Source organism: Oncorhynchus clarkii, unplaced genomic scaffold, assembly GCF_045791955.1.
Source record: "Oncorhynchus clarkii lewisi isolate Uvic-CL-2024 unplaced genomic scaffold, UVic_Ocla_1.0 unplaced_contig_11889_pilon_pilon, whole genome shotgun sequence".
Taxonomy (NCBI): domain Eukaryota; kingdom Metazoa; phylum Chordata; class Actinopteri; order Salmoniformes; family Salmonidae; genus Oncorhynchus; species Oncorhynchus clarkii.
In genome coordinates this window covers 17524-42500 of record NW_027258916.1, presented here as the reverse complement: position 1 = coordinate 42500, position 24977 = coordinate 17524, and the positions used below count along the sequence as shown (strand labels likewise).

General features: G+C 38.2%; 1 protein-coding gene across 1 annotated transcript in view; it reads right to left on the bottom strand.

The window, feature by feature from the left end:
• The window catches only part of LOC139399188 (tyrosine-protein kinase Lck-like), a 46366-nt gene that overhangs the window by 4728 nt on the left and 16661 nt on the right, over window positions 1–24977 (bottom strand). Inside the window, exons 8-11 of the mRNA XM_071144704.1 lie at window positions 21468–21620; window positions 21095–21274; window positions 20134–20210; window positions 18268–18418 (exon numbers count right to left, since the gene is read on the bottom strand). Coding sequence (XP_071000805.1) covers window positions 18268–18418; window positions 20134–20210; window positions 21095–21274; window positions 21468–21620 — 561 coding nt within the window. The remainder of the gene's footprint in view (window positions 1–18267; window positions 18419–20133; window positions 20211–21094; window positions 21275–21467; window positions 21621–24977) is intronic.

Below are 24977 nucleotides of genomic sequence, written 5' to 3'. Positions count from 1 at the left end.
GTTACTGTCCACCACTAGACATGTTACTGTCCACCACTAGACTATACATGATACTGTCCACCACTAGACTATACATGTTACTGTCCACCTCTAGACATGTTACTGTCCACCACTAGACATGTTACTGTCCACCACTAGACATGTTACTGTCCACCACTATACATGTTACTGTCCACCACTATACATGTTACTGTCCACCACTATACATGTTACTGTCCACCACTAAACATGTTACTGTCCACCACTAGACATGTTACTGTCCACCACTAGACATGTTACTGTCCACCACTAAACATGTTACTGTCCACCACTAGACTATACATGTTTCTGTCCACCACTAGACATGTTACTGTCCACCACTATACATGTTACTGTCCACCACTATACATGTTACTGTCCACCACTAAACATGTTACTGTCCACCACTAGACATGTTACTGTCCACCACTAGACATGTTACTGTCCACCACTAAACATGTTACTGTCCACCACTAGACTATACATGTTACTTTCCACCACTACACATGTTACTGTCCACCACTAAACATGTTACTGTCCACCACTAGACTATACATGTAACTGCCCACCACTAGACTATACATGTTACTGTCCACCACTAGACTATACATGTTACTGTCCACCTCTAGACATGTTACTGTCCACCACTAGACATGTTACTGTCCACCACTATACATGTTACTGTCCACCACTAGACATGTTACTGTCCACCACTAGACATGTTACTGTCCACCACTAGACATGTTACTGTCCACCACTAGACATGTTACTGTCCACCACTAGACATGTTACTGTCCACCACTAAACATGTTACTGTCCACCACTAGACTATACATGTTTCTGTCCACCACTAGACATGTTACTGTCCACCACTATACATGTTACTGTCCACCACTATACATGTTACTGTCCACCACTAAACATGTTACTGTCCACCACTAGACATGTTACTGTCCACCACTAGACATGTTACTGTCCACCACTAAACATGTTACTGTCCACCACTAGACTATACATGTTACTTTCCACCACTACACATGTTACTGTCCACCACTAAACATGTTACTGTCCACCACTAGACTATACATGTAACTGCCCACCACTAGACTATACATGTTACTGTCCACCACTAGACTATACATGTTACTGTCCACCTCTAGACATGTTACTGTCCACCACTAGACATGTTACTGTCCACCACTATACATGTTACTGTCCACCACTAGACATGTTACTGTCCACCACTAGACATGTTACTGTCCACCACTAGACATGTTACTGTCCACCACTATACATGTTACTGTCCACCACTATACTATACATGTTACTGTCCACCACTACACATGTTACTGTCCACCACTAGACTATACATGTTACTGTCCACCACTAGACATGTTACTGTCCACCACTAGACATGTTACTGTCCACCACTAAACATGTTACTGTCCACCACTAGACATGTTACTGTCCACCACTATAAATGTTACTGTCCACCACTATACATGTTACTGTCCACCACTAGACATGTTACTGTCCACCACTATACATGTTACTGTCCACCACTATACATGTTACTGTCCACCACTAGACTATACATGTTACTGTCCACCACTAGACATGTTACTGTCCACCACTAGACATGTTACTGTCCACCACTAGACTATACATGTTACTGTCCACTTCTAGACATGTTACTGTCCACCACTAGACATGTTACTGTCCACCACTAGACTATACATGATACTGTCCACCACTAGACTATGCATGTTACTGTCCACCTCTAGACATGTTACTGTCCACCACTAGACATGTTACTGTCCACCACTAAACATGTTACTGTCCACCACTATACATGTTACTGTCCACCACTATACATGTTACTGTCCACCACTATACATGTTACTGTCCACCACTAAACATGTTACTGTCCACCACTAGACATGTTACTGTCCACCACTAGACATGTTACTGTCCACCACTAAACATGTTACTGTCCACCACTAGACTATACATGTTTCTGTCCACCACTAGACATGTTACTGTCCACCACTATACATGTTACTGTCCACCACTATACATGTTACTGTCCACCACTAAACATGTTACTGTCCACCACTAGACATGTTACTGTCCACCACTAGACATGTTACTGTCCACCACTAAACATGTTACTATCCACCACTAGACTATACATGTTACTTTCCACCACTACACATGTTACTGTCCACCACTAAACATGTTACTGTCCACCACTAGACTATACATTTTACTTTCCACCACTACACATGTTACTGTCCACCAATAGACTATACATGTTACTGTCCACCACTATACATGTTACTGTCCACCACTAGACATGTTACTGTCCACCACTAGACTATACATGTTTCTGTCCACCACTAGACATGTTACTGTCCACCACTATACATGTTACTGTCCACCACTATACATGTTACTGTCCACCACTAAACATGTTACTGTCCACCACTAAACATGTTACTGTCCACCACTAGACATGTTACTGTCCACCACTATACATGTTACTGTCCACCACTAGACATGTTACTGTCCACCACTAGACATGTTACTGTCCACCACTAAACATGTTACTGTCCACCACTAGACTATACATGTTACTTTCCACCACTACACATGTTACTGTCCACCACTAGACTATACATGTAACTGTCCACCACTAGACTATACATGTTGCTGTCCACCACTAGACATGTTACTGTCCACCACTATACATGTTACTGCCCACCACTATACATGTTACTGTCCACCACTATACATGTTACTGTCCACCACTATACATGTTACTGTCCACCACTATACATGTTACTGTCCACCACTAAACATGTTACTGTCCACCACTAGACATGTTACTGTCCACCACTAGACATGTTACTGTCCACCACTAAACATGTTACTGTCCACCACTAGACTATACATGTTTCTGTCCACCACTAGACATGTTACTGTCCACCACTATACATGTTACTGTCCACCACTATACATGTTACTGTCCACCACTAAACATGTTACTGTCCACCACTAGACATGTTACTGTCCACCACTAGACATGTTACTGTCCACCACTAAACATGTTACTGTCCACCACTAGACTATACATGTTACTTTCCACCACTACACATGTTACTGTCCACCACTAAACATGTTACTGTCCACCACTAGACTATACATGTAACTGCCCACCACTAGACTATACATGTTACTGTCCACCACTAGACTATACATGTTACTGTCCACCTCTAGACATGTTACTGTCCACCACTAGACATGTTACTGTCCACCACTATACATGTTACTGTCCACCACTAGACATGTTACTGTCCACCACTAGACATGTTACTGTCCACCACTAGACATGTTACTGTCCACCACTAGACATGTTACTGTCCACCACTAGACATGTTACTGTCCACCACTAAACATGTTACTGTCCACCACTAGACTATACATGTTTCTGTCCACCACTAGACATGTTACTGTCCACCACTATACATGTTACTGTCCACCACTATACATGTTACTGTCCACCACTAAACATGTTACTGTCCACCACTAGACATGTTACTGTCCACCACTAGACATGTTACTGTCCACCACTAAACATGTTACTGTCCACCACTAGACTATACATGTTACTTTCCACCACTACACATGTTACTGTCCACCACTAAACATGTTACTGTCCACCACTAGACTATACATGTAACTGCCCACCACTAGACTATACATGTTACTGTCCACCACTAGACTATACATGTTACTGTCCACCTCTAGACATGTTACTGTCCACCACTAGACATGTTACTGTCCACCACTATACATGTTACTGTCCACCACTAGACATGTTACTGTCCACCACTAGACATGTTACTGTCCACCACTAGACATGTTACTGTCCACCACTATACATGTTACTGTCCACCACTATACTATACATGTTACTGTCCACCACTACACATGTTACTGTCCACCACTAGACTATACATGTTACTGTCCACCACTAGACATGTTACTGTCCACCACTAGACATGTTACTGTCCACCACTAAACATGTTACTGTCCACCACTAGACATGTTACTGTCCACCACTATAAATGTTACTGTCCACCACTATACATGTTACTGTCCACCACTAGACATGTTACTGTCCACCACTATACATGTTACTGTCCACCACTATACATGTTACTGTCCACCACTAGACTATACATGTTACTGTCCACCACTAGACATGTTACTGTCCACCACTAGACATGTTACTGTCCACCACTAGACTATACATGTTACTGTCCACTTCTAGACATGTTACTGTCCACCACTAGACATGTTACTGTCCACCACTAGACTATACATGATACTGTCCACCACTAGACTATGCATGTTACTGTCCACCTCTAGACATGTTACTGTCCACCACTAGACATGTTACTGTCCACCACTAAACATGTTACTGTCCACCACTATACATGTTACTGTCCACCACTATACATGTTACTGTCCACCACTATACATGTTACTGTCCACCACTAAACATGTTACTGTCCACCACTAGACATGTTACTGTCCACCACTAGACATGTTACTGTCCACCACTAAACATGTTACTGTCCACCACTAGACTATACATGTTTCTGTCCACCACTAGACATGTTACTGTCCACCACTATACATGTTACTGTCCACCACTATACATGTTACTGTCCACCACTAAACATGTTACTGTCCACCACTAGACATGTTACTGTCCACCACTAGACATGTTACTGTCCACCACTAAACATGTTACTATCCACCACTAGACTATACATGTTACTTTCCACCACTACACATGTTACTGTCCACCACTAAACATGTTACTGTCCACCACTAGACTATACATGTTACTTTCCACCACTACACATGTTACTGTCCACCAATAGACTATACATGTTACTGTCCACCACTATACATGTTACTGTCCACCACTAGACATGTTACTGTCCACCACTAGACTATACATGTTTCTGTCCACCACTAGACATGTTACTGTCCACCACTATACATGTTACTGTCCACCACTATACATGTTACTGTCCACCACTAAACATGTTACTGTCCACCACTAAACATGTTACTGTCCACCACTAGACATGTTACTGTCCACCACTATACATGTTACTGTCCACCACTAGACATGTTACTGTCCACCACTAGACATGTTACTGTCCACCACTAAACATGTTACTGTCCACCACTAGACTATACATGTTACTTTCCACCACTACACATGTTACTGTCCACCACTAGACTATACATGTAACTGTCCACCACTAGACTATACATGTTGCTGTCCACCACTAGACATGTTACTGTCCACCACTATACATGTTACTGCCCACCACTATACATGTTACTGTCCACCACTACACATGTTACTGTCCACCACTAGACTATACATGTAACTGCCCACCACTAGACTATACATGTTACTGTCCACCACTAGACTATACATGTTACTGTCCACCTCTAGACATGTTACTGTCCACCACTAGACATGTTACTGTCCACCACTATACATGTTACTGTCCACCACTAGACATGTTACTGTCCACCACTAGACATGTTACTGTCCACCACTATACATGTTACTGTCCACCACTATACTATACATGTTACTGTCCACCACTACACATGTTACTGTCCACCACTAGACTATACATGTTACTGTCCACCACTAGACATGTTACTGTCCACCACTAGACATGTTACTGTCCACCACTAAACATGTTACTGTCCACCACTAGACATGTTACTGTCCACCACTAAACATGTTACTGTCCACCACTAGACTGTACATGATACTGTCCACCACTAGACTATACATGTTACTGTCCACCTCTAGACATGTTACTGTCCACCACTATACATGTTACTGTCCACCACTAGACTATAAATGTTACTGTCCACCACTAGACATGTTACTGTCCACCACTATACATGTTACTGTCCACCACTAGACTATACATGTTACTGTCCACCACTAGACATGTTACTGTCCACCACTATACATGTTACTGTCCACCACTATACATGTTACTGTCCACCACTATACATGTTACTGCCCCCCACTAGACTATACATGTTACTGCCCACCACTAGACATGTTACTGTCCACCACTATACATGTTACTGTCCACCACTATACATGTTACTGTCCACCACTATACATGTTACTGTCCACCACTATACATGTTACTGTCCACCACTAGACTATACATGTTACTGTCCACCACTATACATGTTACTGTCCACCACTAGACTATACATGTTACTGTCCCCGGCCAACAGCTCCGCAACCCTCACAGCTCAGCAACCCTCACAGCTTCTTGCCCGAGGCCCCCCAGCTTCTCCTTCACCCAAATCCAGATTGCAGATGTTCTGAAAGAGCTGTGAAACCTGGCCCTGTACAAATCAGCTGGGCTAGACAATCTGGACCCTCTCTTTCTAAAATTATCCGCAGCCATTGTTGCAACCCCTATTACCAGTCTGTTCAACCTCTCTTTCGTTTAGTCCGAGATCCCTAAAGATTGGAATGCTGCACTCTAGACCCAAACTGGACCCAAACTGCTACAGACCTATATCCATCCTGCCCTGCCTTTCTAAAGTCTTCGAAAGCCAAGTTAATAAACAGATCATCGACCATTTTGAATCCCACCGTACATTCTCCACTATGCAATCCTGTTTCTGAGCTGGTCACGGGTGCACCTTAGCCACGCTCACGGTCCTAAACGATATCATAACCGCCATCGATAAAAGACTGTACTGTGCAGCCGTATTCGACCTGGCCAAGGCTTTCGACTTTCGACTATTGGCAGACTCAACAGCCTTGGTTTCTCAAATGACTGACTCGCCTGGTTCACCAACTACTTCGCAGACAGAGTTCAGTGTGTCAACTCGGAGGTCCTGTTGTCTCTGGCAGAGTCTTCCTGTTGTCCGGACCTCTGGCAGAGTCTTCCAGACTCATATCAAACATCTCCAATCCAAAATCAAATCTAGAATCGGCTTTCTATTTCGCAACAAAGCCTCCTTCAATCACGCCGCCAAACTTACCCTAGTAAAACTGACTATCCTACCGATCCTCGACTTCGGCGATGTCATCTACAAAATAGCTTCCAATACTCTACTCAGCAAATTGGATGTAGTCTATCACAGTGCCATCCGTTTTGTTACCAAAGCGCCTTATACCACCCACCACTGCGACCTGTATGCTTTATTCGGCTGGCCCTCGCTACATATTCGTCGCCAGACCCACTGGCTCCAGGTCATCTAAAAGTCTATGCTAGGTAAAGCCCCGTCTTATCTCAGCTCACAGGTCACAATAGTAGCACCCACTCGTAGCACGAGCTCCAGCAGGTATATCTCACTGGTCATCCCCAAAGCCAACACTTCCTTTGGCAGCCTTTCCTTCCAGTTCTCTGCTGCCAGTGACTGGAACAAATTGCAAAAATCGTTGAAGCTGGAGACATTTCCCTCACTAACTTTAAACATCTGCTATCTGAGCAGCTAACCGATCGCTGCAGCTGTACATAGCCCATCGGTAAATAGCCCACCCAATCTACCTACCTCATCCTCATATTGTTTTTATTTACTTTGCTGCTCTTTTCCACACCAGTATCACTACTTACACACCATCATCTGCTCATCATCATCTGCTCATCTATCACTCCAGTGTTAATCTGCTAAATTGTAATTACTCTGCTACTATGGCCTATTTATTGCCTTACCTCCTCATGCCATTTGCACACACTGTATATAGACTTTCTTTTTTTCTATTGTGTTATTGACTGTACGCTTGTTTATTACATGTGTAACTCTGTGTTGTTGTTTCTGTCGCACTGCTTTGCTTTATCTTGACCAGAGGTCGCAGTTGTAAATGAGAACTTGTTCTCAACTAGCCTACCTGGTTAAATAAAGGTGAAATAAAAATTACAAAATTAATAAATAGGAGAAAACTGAGGATTGATCAACAACTTGACAGAAGTGAAAATAAGGAAGCCTACCCTTTAACCCTTACCTTAACTAAAATGAATACACCTACCCTTTAACCCTTACCTTAACTTAAATTAATACACCTTAACTTAATTGAATACACCTACCCTTTAACCCGTACCTTAACTTAAATTAATACACCTACCATTTAACCCTTACCTTAACTTAAATTAATACACCTACCCTTTAACCCTTACCTTAACTTAAATTAATACACCTACCATTTAACCCTTACCTTAACTTAAATTAATACACCTACCCTTTAACCCTTACCTTAACTTACATTAATACACCTACCCTTTAACCCTTACCTTAACTTAAATTAATACACCTACCCTTTAACCCTTACCTTAACTTAAATTAATACACCTACCCTTTAACCCTTAACTTAAATTAATACACCTACCCTTTAACCCTTACCTTAACTTAAATTAATACACCTACCCTTTAATTACCTTAACTTAATTGAATACACCTACCCTTTAACCCTTACCTTAACTTAAATTAATACACCTACCCTTTTACCCTTACCTTAAATGAATACACCTACCCTTTAACCCTTACCTTAACTTAAATTAATACACCTACCCTTTAACCCTTAACTTAAATGAATACACCTACCCTTTAACCCGTACCTTAACTTAAATTAATACACCTACCCTTTAATTACCTTAACTTAAATGAATACACCTACCCTTTAACCCTTACCTTAACTTAAATTAATACACATACCCTTTAACCCTTACCTTAACTTAAATTAATACACCTACCCTTTAACCCTTACCTTAACTTAAATTAATACACCTACCCTTTAACCCTTACCTTAACTTAAATTAATACACATACCCTTTAACCCTTACCTTAACTTAAATTAATACACCTACCCTTTAACCCTTACCATAACTTAAATTAATACACCTACCCTTTAACCCTTACCTTAACTTAAATTAATACACCTACCCTTTAACCCTTACCTTAACTTAAATTAATACACCTACCCTTTAACCCTTACCTTAACTTAAATTAATACACCTACCCTTTAACCTTTACCTTAACTTAAATTAATACACCTACCCTTTAACCCTTACCTTAACTTAAATTAATACACCTACCCTTTAACCTTTACCTTAACTTAAATGAATACACCTACCCTTTAACCCTTACCTTAACTTAAATGAATACACCTACCCTTTAACCCTTACCTTAACTTAAATGAATACACCTACCCTTTAACCCTTACCTTAACTTAAATTAATACACCTACCCTTTAACCCTTACCATAACTTAAATTAATACACCTACCCTTTAATTACCTTAACTTAATTGAATACACCTACCCTTTAACCCTTACCTTAACTTAAATTAATACACCTACCCTTTAACCCTTACCTTAACTTAAATTAATACACCTACCCTTTTACCCTTACCTTAAATGAATACACCTACCCTTTAAACCTTACCTTAACTTAAATTAATACACCTACCCTTTAACCCTTACCTTAACTTAAATTAATACACCTACCCTTTAACCCTTAACTTAAATTAATACACCTACCCTTTAACCCGTACCTTAACTTAAATTAATACACCTACCCTTTAATTACCTTAACTTAAATGAATACACCTACCCTTTAACCCTTACCTTAACTTAAATTAATACACCTACCCTTTAACCCTTACCTTAACTTAAATTAATACACCTACCCTTTAACCCTTACCTTAACTTAAATTAATACACCTACCCTTTAACCCTTACCATAACTTAAATTAATACACCTACCCTTTAATTACCTTAACTTAATTGAATACACCTACCCTTTAACCCTTACCTTAACTTAAATTAATACACCTACCATTTAACCCTTACCTTAACTTAAATGAATACACCTACCCTTTACCCTTACCTTAACATAAATTAATACACCTACCCTTTAACCCTTACCTTAACTTAAATTAATACACCTACCCTTTAACCCTTAACTTAAATTAATACACCTACCCTTTAACCCTTACCTTAACTTAAATTAATACACCTACCCTTTAATTACCTTAACTTAATTTAATACACCTACCCTTTAACCCTTACCTTAACTTAAATTAATACACCTACCATTTAACCCTTACCTTAACTTAAATTAATACACCTACCCTTTAACCCTTACCTTAACTTAAATTAATACACCTACCCTTTAACCCTTACCTTAACTTAAATTAATACACCTACCATTTAACCCTTACCTTAACTTAAATTAATACACCTACCCTTTAACCCTTACCTTAACTTAAATTAATACACCTACCCTTTAACCCTTACCTTAACTTAAATGAATACACCTACCCTTTAACCCTTACCTTAACTTAAATTAATACACCTACCCTTTAACCCTTACCTTAACTTAAATTAATACACCTACCCTTTAACCCTTACCTTAACTTAAATTAATACACCTACCCTTTAACCCTTACCTTAACTTAAATTAATACACCTACCCTTTAACCCTTACCTTAACTTAAATTAATACACCTACCCTTTAACCCTTACCTTAACTTAAATTAATACACCTACCCTTTAACCCTTACCTTAACTTAAATTAATACACCTACCCTTTAACCCTTACCTTAACTTAAATTAATACACCTACCCTTTAACCCTTAACTTAAATTAATACACCTACCCTTTAACCCTTACCTTAACTTAAATTAATACACCTACCCTTTAACCCTTACCTTAACTTAAATGAATACACCTACCCTTTAACCCTTACCTTAACTTAAATTAATACACCTACCCTTTAACCCTTACCTTAACTTAAATTAATACACCTACCCTTTAACCCTTACCTTAACTTAAATTAATACACATACCCTTTAACCCTTACCTTAACTTAAATTAATACACCTACCCTTTAACCCTTACCATAACTTAAATTAATACACCTACCCTTTAACCCTTACCTTAACTTAAATTAATACACCTACCCTTTAACCCTTACCTTAACTTAAATTAATACACCTACCCTTTAACCCTTACCTTAACTTAAATTAATACACCTACCCTTTAACCTTTACCTTAACTTAAATTAATACACCTACCCTTTAACCCTTACCTTAACTTAAATTAATACACCTACCCTTTAACCTTTACCTTAACTTAAATGAATACACCTACCCTTTAACCCTTACCTTAACTTAAATGAATACACCTACCCTTTAACCCTTACCTTAACTTAAATGAATACACCTACCCTTTAACCCTTACCTTAACTTAAATTAATACACCTACCCTTTAACCCTTACCATAACTTAAATTAATACACCTACCCTTTAATTACCTTAACTTAATTGAATACACCTACCCTTTAACCCTTACCTTAACTTAAATTAATACACCTACCCTTTAACCCTTACCTTAACTTAAATTAATACACCTACCCTTTAACCTTTACCTTAACTTAAATTAATACACCTACCCTTTAACCTTTACCTTAACTTAAATGAATACACCTACCCTTTAACCCTTACCTTAACTTAAATGAATACACCTACCCTTTAACCCTTACCTTAACTTAAATGAATACACCTACCCTTTAACCCTTACCTTAACTTAAATTAATACACCTACCCTTTAACCCTTACCATAACTTAAATTAATACACCTACCCTTTAATTACCTTAACTTAATTGAATACACCTACCCTTTAACCCTTACCTTAACTTAAATTAATACACCTACCCTTTAACCCTTACCTTAACTTAAATTAATACACCTACCCTTTTACCCTTACCTTAAATGAATACACCTACCCTTTAAACCTTACCTTAACTTAAATTAATACACCTACCCTTTAACCCTTACCTTAACTTAAATTAATACACCTACCCTTTAACCCTTAACTTAAATTAATACACCTACCCTTTAACCCGTACCTTAACTTAAATTAATACACCTACCCTTTAATTACCTTAACTTAAATGAATACACCTACCCTTTAACCCTTACCTTAACTTAAATTAATACACCTACCCTTTAACCCTTACCTTAACTTAAATTAATACACCTACCCTTTAACCCTTACCTTAACTTAAATTAATACACCTACCCTTTAACCCTTACCATAACTTAAATTAATACACCTACCCTTTAATTACCTTAACTTAATTGAATACACCTACCCTTTAACCCTTACCTTAACTTAAATTAATACACCTACCATTTAACCCTTACCTTAACTTAAATGAATACACCTACCCTTTACCCTTACCTTAACATAAATTAATACACCTACCCTTTAACCCTTACCTTAACTTAAATTAATACACCTACCCTTTAACCCTTAACTTAAATTAATACACCTACCCTTTAACCCTTACCTTAACTTAAATTAATACACCTACCCTTTAATTACCTTAACTTAATTTAATACACCTACCCTTTAACCCTTACCTTAACTTAAATTAATACACCTACCATTTAACCCTTACCTTAACTTAAATTAATACACCTACCCTTTAACCCTTACCTTAACTTAAATTAATACACCTACCCTTTAACCCTTACCTTAACTTAAATTAATACACCTACCATTTAACCCTTACCTTAACTTAAATTAATACACCTACCCTTTAACCCTTACCTTAACTTAAATTAATACACCTACCCTTTAACCCTTACCTTAACTTAAATGAATACACCTACCCTTTAACCCTTACCTTAACTTAAATTAATACACCTACCCTTTAACCCTTACCTTAACTTAAATTAATACACCTACCCTTTAACCCTTACCTTAACTTAAATTAATACACCTACCCTTTAACCCTTACCTTAACTTAAATTAATACACCTACCCTTTAACCCTTACCTTAACTTAAATTAATACACCTACCCTTTAACCCTTACCTTAACTTAAATTAATACACCTACCCTTTAACCCTTACCTTAACTTAAATTAATACACCTACCCTTTAACCCTTACCTTAACTTAAATTAATACACCTACCCTTTAACCCTTAACCACCTTAACCCTTACCTTAAATTAATACTTAAATTAATACACCTACCCTTTAACCCTTACCTTAACTTAAATTAATACACCTACCCTTTAACCCTTACCTTAACTTAAATTAATACACCTACCCTTTAACCCTTACCTTAACTTAAATTAATACACCTACCCTTTAACCCTTACCTTAACTTAAATTAATACACCTACCCTTTAACCCTTACCTTAACTTAAATTAATACACCTACCCTTTAACCCTTACCTTAACTTAAATTAATACACCTACCCTTTAACCCTTACCTTAACTTAAATTAATACACCTACCCTTTAACCTTAACTTACCTTAACTTAAATTAATACACCTACCCTTTAACCCTTACCTTAACTTAAATTAATACACCTACCCTTTAACCTTTACCTTAACTTAAATGAATACACCTACCCTTTAACCCTTACCTTAACTTAAATGAATACACCTACCCTTTAACCCTTACCTTAACTTAAATTAATACACCTACCCTTTAACCCTTACCTTAAATTAAATTAATACACCTACCCTTTAACCCTTACCATAACTTAAATTAATACACCTACCCTTTAATTACCTTAACTTAATTGAATACACCTACCCTTTAACCCTTACCTTAACTTAAATTAATACACCTACCCTTTAACCCTTACCTTAACTTAAATTAATACACCTACCCTTTAACCCTTACCTTACCTTAAATGAATACACCTACCCTTTAAACCTTACCTTAACTTAAATTAATACACCTACCCTTTAACCCTTACCTTAACTTAAATTAATACACCTACCCTTTAACCCTTAACTTAAATTAATACACCTACCCTTTAACCCTTACCTTAACTTAAATTAATACACCTACCCTTTAATTACCTTAACTTAAATGAATACACCTACCCTTTAACCCTTACCTTAACTTAAATTAATACACCTACCCTTTAACCCTTACCTTAACTTAAATTAATACACCTACCCTTTAACCCTTACCTTAACTTAAATTAATACACCTACCCTTTAACCCTTACCATAACTTAAATTAATACACCTACCCTTTAATTACCTTAACTTAATTGAATACACCTACCCTTTAACCCTTACCTTAACTTAAATTAATACACCTACCATTTAACCCTTACCTTAACTTAAATGAATACACCTACCCTTTACCCTTACCTTAACATAAATTAATACACCTACCCTTTAACCCTTACCTTAACTTAAATTAATACACCTACCCTTTAACCCTTAACTTAAATTAATACACCTACCCTTTAACCCTTACCTTAACTTAAATTAATACACCTACCCTTTAATTACCTTAACTTAATTTAATACACCTACCCTTTAACCCTTACCTTAACTTAAATTAATACACCTACCATTTAACCCTTACCTTAACTTAAATTAATACACCTACCCTTTAACCCTTACCTTAACTTAAATTAATACACCTACCCTTTAACCCTTACCTTAACTTAAATTAATACACCTACCATTTAACCCTTACCTTAACTTAAATTAATACACCTACCCTTTAACCCTTACCTTAACTTAAATTAATACACCTACCCTTTAACCCTTACCTTAACTTAAATTAATACACCTACCCTTTAACCCTTACCTTAACTTAAATTAATACACCTACCCTTTAACCCTTACCTTAACTTAAATTAATACACCTACCCTTTAACCCTTACCTTAACTTAAATTAATACACCTACCCTTTAACCCTTACCTTAACTTAAATTAATACACCTACCCTTTAACCCTTACCTTAACTTAAATTAATACACCTACCCTTTAACCCTTACCTTAACTTAAATTAATACACCTACCCTTTAACCCTTACCTTAACTTACATTAATACACCTACCCTTTTACCCTTACCTTAAATTAATACACCTACCCTTTAACCCTTACCTTAACTTAAATTAATACACCTACCCTTTAACCCTTAACTTAAATTAATACACCTACCCTTTAACCCTTACCTTAACTTAAATTAATACACCTACCCTTTAATTACCTTAACTTAAATGAATACACCTACCCTTTAACCCTTACCTTAACTTAAATTAATACACATACCCTTTAACCCTTGCCCTTAACTTAAATTAATACACCTACCCTTTAACCCTTACCTTAACTTAAATTAATACACCTACCCTTTAATTACCTTAACTTAAATTAATACACCTACCCTTTAACCTTTACCTTAACTTAAATGAATACACCTACCCTTTAACCCTTACCTTAACTTAAATGAATACACCTACCCTTTAACCCTTACCTTAACTTAAATTAATACACCTACCCTTTAACCCTTACCTTAACTTAAATTAATACACCTACCCTTTAACCCTTACCATAACTTAAATTAATACACCTACCCTTTAACCCTTACCTTAACTTAAATTAATACACCTACCCTTTAACCCTTACCTTAACTTAAATTAATACACCTACCCTTTAACCCTTACCTTAACTTAAATTAATACACCTACCCTTTAACCCTTACCTTAACTTAAATTAATACACCTACCCTTTAACCCTTACCTTAACTTAAATTAATACACCTACCCTTTAACCCTTAACTTAAATTAATACACCTACCCTTTAACCATTACCTTAAATTAATACACCTACCCTTTAACCCTTACCTTAACTTATATTAATACACCTACCCTTTAACCCTTACCTTAACTTAAATTAATACACCTACCCTTTAACCCTTACCTTAACTTAAATTAATACACATACCCTTTAACCCTTACCTTAACTTAAATTAATACACCTACCCTTTAACCCTTACCTTAACTTAAATTAATACACCTACCCTTTAACCCTTACCTTAACTTAAATTAATACACATACCCTTTAACCCTTACCTTAACTTAAATTAATACACCTACCCTTTAACCCTTACCTTAACTTAAATTAATACACCTACCCTTTAACCCTTACCTTAACTTAAATTAATACACCTACCCTTTAACCCTTACCTTAACTTAAATTAATACACCTACCCTTTAACCCTTACCTTAACTTAAATTAATACACCTACCCTTTTACCCTTACCTTAACTTAAATTAATACACCTACCCTTTAAACCTTAACTTAAATTAATACACCTACCCTTTAACCATTACCTTAAATGAATACACCTACCCTTTAACCCTTACCTTAACTTAAATTAATACACCTACCCTTTAACCCTTACCTTAACTTAAATTAATACACCTACCCTTTAACCCTTACCTTAACTTAAATTAATACACCTACCCTTTAACCCTTAACTTAAATTAATACACCTACCCTTTAACCCTTACCTTAACTTAAATGAATACACCTACCCTTTAACCCTTACCTTAACTTACATTAATACACCTACCCTTTAACCCTTACCTTAACTTAAATGAATACACCTACCCTTTAACCCTTAACTTAACTTAAATTAATACACCTACCCTTTAACCCTTACCTTAACTTAAATTAATACACCTACCCTTTAACCCTTAACTAAAATTAATACACCTACCCTTTAACCCTTACCTTAACTTAAATTAATACACCTACCCTTTAACCCTTAACTTAAATTAATACACCTACCCTTTAACCCTTACCTTAACTTAAATTAATACACCTACCCTTTAACCCTTACCTTAACCATTTGGAATGAGTGCCTAAACATAACTCTTAACTTAGAAACTTGACGTTTGGAGAAATGGAACGATGCAGGAGCAACAAAAACACTTCTAAAATTGACGTTTGGAGAACGTGGCTGAGCCTCTAATTCTCGAATGATGACTGTGAGCGCTTGTTGGTATGACAGTAAAAAAAATAAACGGTTCTATATGAGCTGATGATGGTACAAGATTATTTTTCAAATCAGGTCATAAAGGTTGTTCTTTTAAATACTCCTGGTAAAACTCCTGGAATAGGCTGGCAAAACATCACTATTGATTAAGTGATTGATTGATTGATGAATTGATTGATTAATTGATTGATTAATTGATTGATTGATGAATTGATTGATTGATTGATTGTTTGATTGATTGATTGATTGATTGAATAATTGATTGATTGATTGATTAATTAATTGATTGAATAATTGATTGATTGATTGCAGTGAATCATTTTGGATTTAAAAAGGCCTAGGTAGTCTATCCACCTGAAGTGTGAAAATTTCAATCCACATTTGATCGTGTTCACATTATCTCAGAACACAAATAAATGGGGTCTATTTTAGGTTATGAGTCAATAGCTTCGGCTATAAAAACACGACGTCAAGCAGCCCATTTGCGGTGAATTCACTTTAAATACACACTCCCCCCCCCCCCCCCAGTAGCAATTAGCTTTTACCACGTGCAGTGATTTGTATGTGCCTTTATGATAATAATGACGCCTGGTTTTGTCGTAATGTTGTACGGTAGACGTACTGTACTGTTATGTTCGTATGAGAGGGTTCATCATGTTGTAGTGATACTTGATGAAGACATTCTGTTAGCAACTCTGTGCTTTTGTCTTGACGCTAAAATGTAACGTGTAGCCCCCCCTACAGACAACAAAAACACACCCACATGCATACTCATGAATTGTTGTATTTTTCAAGAGTGTAATATAGTTTGGTTGTATTATTCACTATTGTAATATGTTTTAGAAGAAACTTTTTTTTTTGTCATTGTTGAATAGTTTGTGCTTACTGGCTAGTGGCTACTGTGATATTTACGGTAAATTTGAGCAGCGGACCAAGTGTGTCGTGTTGCCAGCCACAACCAAAGGCAAGGACGTCATGTCAATTGAAAATCTGATATTTTTGCCAGTAATTGGTCTTTTGACCAATCAGATTAGATCCTTTGCATATAATTGGCCAAAAGATCAGAATTCGGCTGCCTGTGTAAACGCTGCCTGATAGTCATAGCTTATTTTGCTGTGTACTATGTTTCCTGTGTCGACACTGCCTCATTGTCACTCCTTGGGGCGTTAGGTAGCCTAGTGGTAAGAGCGTTGGACTAGTAACCTAAAGGTTGCAAGATCCCCGAGCTGACAAGGTAAAAATCTGACGTTCTGTCCCTGAACAAAGCAGTTAACCCACTGTTCCTAGGCCGTCATTGAAAATAAGAATTTGTTCTTAACTGACTTGAATTGTCATACCTTCTTTTGCTGTGTACTCCGTTTCTATGATCCTGGCCAGGCCAAAGTCTGCTATCTTGCAGTGGAGAGTCTCATTGACCAGAATGTTGGCGGCTCGCAGGTCTCTGTGGATATAGTTTTTCTTCTCAATGTAGGCCATGCCTTCAGCTATCTAGTACACGAGAGAGAGAGACGAGAGAGAGAGTTAGACGAGAGAGAGAGAGAGACGAGAGAGAGACGAGAGATAGAGAGACGAGAGAAAGAGACGAGAGAGAGAGAGAGACGAGAGAGAGAGAGAGAGAAAGACGAGAGAGAGACGAGAGAGAGAGTGAGACGAGAGAAAGTTGAGAACGAGAGAGACGAAAGACAGAGACACAGACAGACAGATCATTTAGACATTTCTAGATAGTCATTTTTTTTCTAATTTTAGATCAGGTAGAATCATTCTGGACCCAAACGATTGATTAAAAAAAACACAGACCCTCATACAGGCCTGCTACTCAACAAACATGCACCACCGGATGTCAGACCATTTCAATACTCTTACTTATTTGTTTCCTATGCAGTCACAACGCTCCTTCACTCTATTCTAGTCAGACCTTGGTGCATCTCAAAGGATACCCTCTACCTTATGTAGTTCATACATTTTGACCAGGGGCCAGGGTCAAAAGTAGTGCACCACATTGTAAAAAAAAGATGCCATTAGGAACGCATCCACTGACACAGTAAAGTGGGTTGGACAGGATATGCCCTCTCAAAGGAAGTGACACGTGTGGTCTCAGAGGGGCGAATGCCATGGTGGCTGGAAAAGAAGAAGAAGAAAACGACCTCACTTGACTTCCTGTCCGGATGTTAATGATGAAGAAGGGCGGGGCTGGAAAACCCAGCAGTACACAATCAGCTCTTCTTAGCCCGCCGCAGAAACCACATAAACCACCTCATTTTACACACTAGCTAGCTAGAACTGACACTTTCCACGTGTTTGTGCAGAAAAAGAAGAAAAAAAACTGCTTTTTAAAACGGATGTACGACAGGACTATAAATAGTTGACTTCTCTGAAATGTTTGTTTTGTTTCCTGAACTGGTGTTTGATTCAGTAGCTGCCTCATCAAACGGCACCCTATTATCTTACCTAATCCACTTCACATAGGCCTTCGGTCAAAAGCAGTACACTATATCGAAATAGGATGCCATTTTAGGACACACATTGACTAGTGCATGCCCGTAATGTTGCTAGGAAGCTATTCAGAGAAAGTCTAGCGCTTCACTTAGCGATTTGAAGTTCTTCAAATTGCAAACTCATCATTCATTTTTTTTTAAATCAAGACATGGTTTTGGAAAATTAGCTCTGTACCCGTACCCCCCCCCCCCCCCCCTGTATTGTTATTAGCTATTGTTATTTTACTGCCAGTCTTTAATTACATGTTACTTTTATTTCTTATTCAGATTTATTTTTTTAAACTGCAATGTTGGTTAAGGGCTCGTAAGTAAACATTTCACTGTAAGGTGACACCTGTCGTATTCGGCGCATGTGAAAAATAAAATTTTATTTGATTTAAAGATCAAATATAGGGGTATAACATTTGGCATATGATACTGGTCAAATATTTAAAATATGTTTTAGTTTTAATCCCCCGTTCCCGCAGGAGGCCTTTCGCCTTTTGGTAGGCCGTCATTGTAAATAAGAATTTGTTCTTAACTGACTTGCCTTGTTAAATAAAGGTTCAATAAAATAAAAAAAATGGCAAACATAATACAGAGTCATACACAATCTACCGGATCATGTTTCTATTTCCTGTTGGGCAGTTTTACATTTTTTTTTTTTGTTGGTACATTTGACTCCGACAATTAAGTTGTTTTAGAGGAATGACTTGTATGATGTCTCACCTGGGCTGACATGTCTATCAGTTTGGTGAGCTTCAACTTCTTGCCCTCGTCTGTTTTCAGGAAGTCCAACAGACTTCCTGTAGATAAGGAAAGAAGACGCACAAAGCTGTTAGAACTGTTGCACTTTAAATCACAGTACAGAAACATCTAGGTACTTACCAACATGCAGAACCCCATTGTTACCACATACTGTACATTTCTAGAGAAATACCAGGTACATACCAGATAAATACCAATTCAAAGACCATAATAGAAAGTGTAATCCATTTTCTTAATACTATTTCCTGCAATGACTAAAGCACATAGCAGTGTCCTTCCCATTGAGATCTTATCATTTACTAGAGTGGCTGATGTCACAGACCTGCATAGCTGATAATGGCAGCCATCTTGGTCAGGAATAAATTGCAATAGGTCATCGTCAATAAAACGTCACAATAAGCTGCGTTCCGTTTGTCTTCTGGGGTGCAAGGAGACATCCAGCTCCATTAAAAACCTTGACACAACGTTTTCAAGGGGATTGCAAATAAATGATTACCATTATCTAGTTGTAATGTCCATCACCTCTTGAAGAGCATAGTTTCTGATTATTCCATGCGAAACAATTGTACAGATTTAGCTCTATGGTCAGAGTTATACAGCATGTAACTGCATGCTTTTCCTGATCAATTAATCATGTAATTTCAAATACGGGACTGTAGCCTCTCTCTCTCACTCACCATGCTCACACACACAGACTATCTCTCTCACCATGCTCACACACATAGCCTATCTCTCTCTCTCTCTTTGTCTCTCTCTCTCTCTCTCTCTCTCTCTCTCCATGGTTACACACACGGACTATCTCTCTCACCATGCTCACACACACAATCTCTCTCTCTCTCTCTCTCTCTCTCTCTCTCTCTCTCTCTCTCTCTCTCTCTCTCTCTCTCGCTCCATGGTCACACACACAGACAATCTCTCTCACCATTGATCATGAACTCCGTGACGATGTAGATGGGTTCCATGGTGACGACGGCGTGGAGGCGGACCAGTCTGTCGTGTTGCAGCTGCTTCATCAGGTTGGCCTCCTGGAGGAAGGCCTCAGGCTCCATGGTCCCTTCCTTCAGGGTTTTCACCGCCACCTTCTGATTGCCCTTATAGTAACCTGGCCATAGGGGACGATACGAGAAGAACCCATAAGTCATAAGACTTATGTAACAGACTGAGGACCGTTTGGAGATTGCAATAGGTGGGAAGAACATTAATGCAAAGGTAAACAAAAACACACACACACACACACACACACACACACACACACACACACACACACACACACATTGCTTCAGCATATCGCGTACCCATCCAGACTTCTCCAAACTGTCCTGCTCCCAACTTCCTGATCATTTTCAGCGTGTCTCTGGGGATCTCCCACTCGTCCTGGGCCCACGGCTGGACGGGGGCCTTCGGCTTGCAGGGGGCGTTCAGACGCTGACACAATCCATCACACGTACCTATGACACAACAACAGACCCCAGAGAGAATTATAGCCCGTCAGCCATGCCTGTGACACAGAAAATAGACCTCAGAGAGAAACACATGCTGTTCCCTATTTATACATTTTCATTGTTATTGATTGCGGTAGAGCACCCAGACAAAAAGGCATCTGATGACGTATAACACAGGTGATTGGGTGAACCATGCTCGCTAGTTCAGTAACCTTTCCAGAGGCATGAAGATTTGAAATAACAAAAACAAAAACAAAAACAAAAACAAAAACAAAAACAAAAACAATAACAATAACAAAAACAAAAACAAAAACAAAAACAATAACAAAAACAAAAACAAAAACAAAAACAAAAACAAACCCTGTCATGTTTTTTGAAGTCTTCACTTTTTACATTCAGACCTGGATCCAATCGGATCGATGGCAGACCAACCCGCACAGCGGATGTTTTTACTGTCGGAGGGAGGACCTGTGTTCGAGCAGACAAAATAAGTGAACAGCTGCTCTTCAGATTCAGAATGTCTTGAAGCCACACCCGCCCCACTCATGTCAGAAGTTCAATATGAGAAAGTTTTTAGACTATGTAGAAATAATTTAAAAATCATTCACATCATCCTAGTGGAGATGTAGATCACATCTGTCATCTGTCATCCTAGTGGAGATGTAGATCACATCTGTCATCTATCATCCTAGTGGAGATGTAGATCACATCTGTCATCTGTCATCCTAGTGGAGATGTAGATCACATCTGTCATCTATCATCCTAGTGGAGATGTAGATCACATCTGTCATCTATCATCCTAGTGGAGATGTAGATTACATCTGTCATCTATCATCCTAGTGGAGATGTAGATCACATCTGTCATCTATCATCCTAGTGGAGATGTAGATCACATCTGTCATCTATCATCCTAGTGGAGATGTAGATCACATCTGTCATCTGTCATCCTAGTGGAGATGTAGATTACATCTGTCATCTATCATCCTAGTGGAGATGTAGATTACATCTGTCATCTATCATCCTAGTGGAGATGTAGATCACATCTGTCATCTATCATCCTAGTGGAGATGTAGATCACATCTGTCATCTGTCATCCTAGTGGAGATGTAGATTACGGACAATTCCTTCTACCTCATAGCTTGGTTTTTGCTCTGAGATGCACTGTCAACTGTGGGACCTTATATAGACAGGTGTGTGCCTTTCCAAATCATGTCCAATCAATTGAAATGTACCACAGGTGGACTCCAATCAAGTTTGAAAAACATCTCAGGGATGATCAATGGAAACAGGATGCACCTGAGCTCAATTTCGAGTCTGAATTCTTAAGTAAATAAGGTATTTCCATTTTTAGATTTTTTGACCCTTTTTCATGATATCCAATTGGTAGTTACATTCTCATCGCTGCAAGTCTTGTACGGACTCAGGGGAGGCAAAGGTCAAGAGCCATGGGTCCTCCGAAACACAACTCTGCCAAGCCGCACTGCTTCTCGACACACTACCCACTTAACCCAGGAAGCCAGCCGCACCAATGCGTGCCACTTCATGGGTATCCCAGTCGCAGCCAGCTGCAACACACCCAGGATCAAACCCGGGTCTGTAGTGATGCCTCAAGCACTGCGATGCAGTGCCTTAAACCGCTGCACCACTTAGGATTAGCCTGTTTGTTTTTTTATTCATGTGCTAACATTTCACTTTTGTCGTTATGGAGTATTGTGATGTCGTTATGGAGTATTGTGATGTCATTATGGAGTATTGTGATGTCATTACGGGGTATTGTGATGTCATTATGGAGTATTGTGATGTCATTGTGGAGTATTGTGATGTCGCTATGGAGTATTGTGATGTCATTATGGAGTATTGTGATGTCATTATGGAGTATTGTGATGTCATTATGGGGTATTGTGATGTCATTATGGAGTATTGTGATGTCATTATGGAGTATTGTGATGTCATTATGGAGTATTGTGATGTCATTATGGAGTACTGTGATGGCGTTATGGAGTACTGTGATGTCGTTATGGAGTATTGTGATGTCGTTATGGAGTATTGTGATGTCATTATGGAGTATTGTGATGTCATTATGGAGTATTGTGATGTCATTATGGGGTATTGTGATGACATTATGGAGTATTGTGATGTCGGTATGGAGTATTGTGATGTCGTTATGGAGTATTGTGATGTCGTTATGGGGTATTGTGATGTCATTATGGAGTATTGTGATGTCATTATGGAGTATTGTGATGTCGTTATGGAGTATTGTGATGTCGTTATGGAGTATTGTGATGTCATTATGGAGTATTGTGATGTCATTATGGAGTAGTGTGATGTCATTATGGGGTATTTTTTATGTTATTATGGGGTATTGTGATGTCATTATGGAGTATTGTGATGTCATTATGGAGTATTGTGATGTCGTTATGGGGTATTGTGATGTCATTATGGAGTATTGTGATGTCATTATGGGGTATTGTGATGTCGTTATGGGGTATTGTGATGTCATTATGGAGTATTGTGATGTCATTATGGGGTATTGTGATGTCGTTATGGAGTATAGTGATGTCATTATGGAGTATTGTGATGTCATTATGGAGTATTGTGATGTCATTATGGAGTATTGTGATGTCATTATGGGGTATTGTGATGTCGTTATGGGGTATTGTGATGTCATTATGGGGTATTGTCATGTCATTATGGGGTATTGTGATGTCATTATGGGGTATTGTCATGTCATTATGGGGTATTGTGATGTCATTATGGGGTATTGTCATGTCATTATGGGGTATTGTGATGTCATTATGGGGTATTGTCATGTCATTATGGGGTATTGTGATGTCATTATGGGGTATTGTGATGTCATTATGGGGTATTGTGATGTCATTATGGGGTATTGTGATGTCATTATGGGGTATCATGTGTAGATTGCTGAGGATTTGTATAGTATTTATATAATATTTGCTATATTTATATAGCTCCACATTGACTTGGTACTGGTACTCCCTGTATATAGCTCCACGTTGACTTGGTACTGGTACTCCCTGTATATAGCTCCACATTGACTTGGTACTGGTACTTCCTGTATATAGCTCCACATTGACTAGGTCCTGGTTCTCCCTGTATATAGCCCCACATTGACTAGGTACTGGTACTCCCTGTATATAGCTCCACATTGACTTGGTACTGGTACTCCCTGTATATAGCTCCACATTGATCTGCTACTGGTACTCCCTGTATATAGCTCCACATTGACTTGGTACTGGTACTCCCTGTATATAGCTCCACATTGACTTGGTACTGGTACTCCCTGTATATAGCTCCACATTGACTTGGTACTGGTACTCCCTGTATATAGCTCCACATTGACTT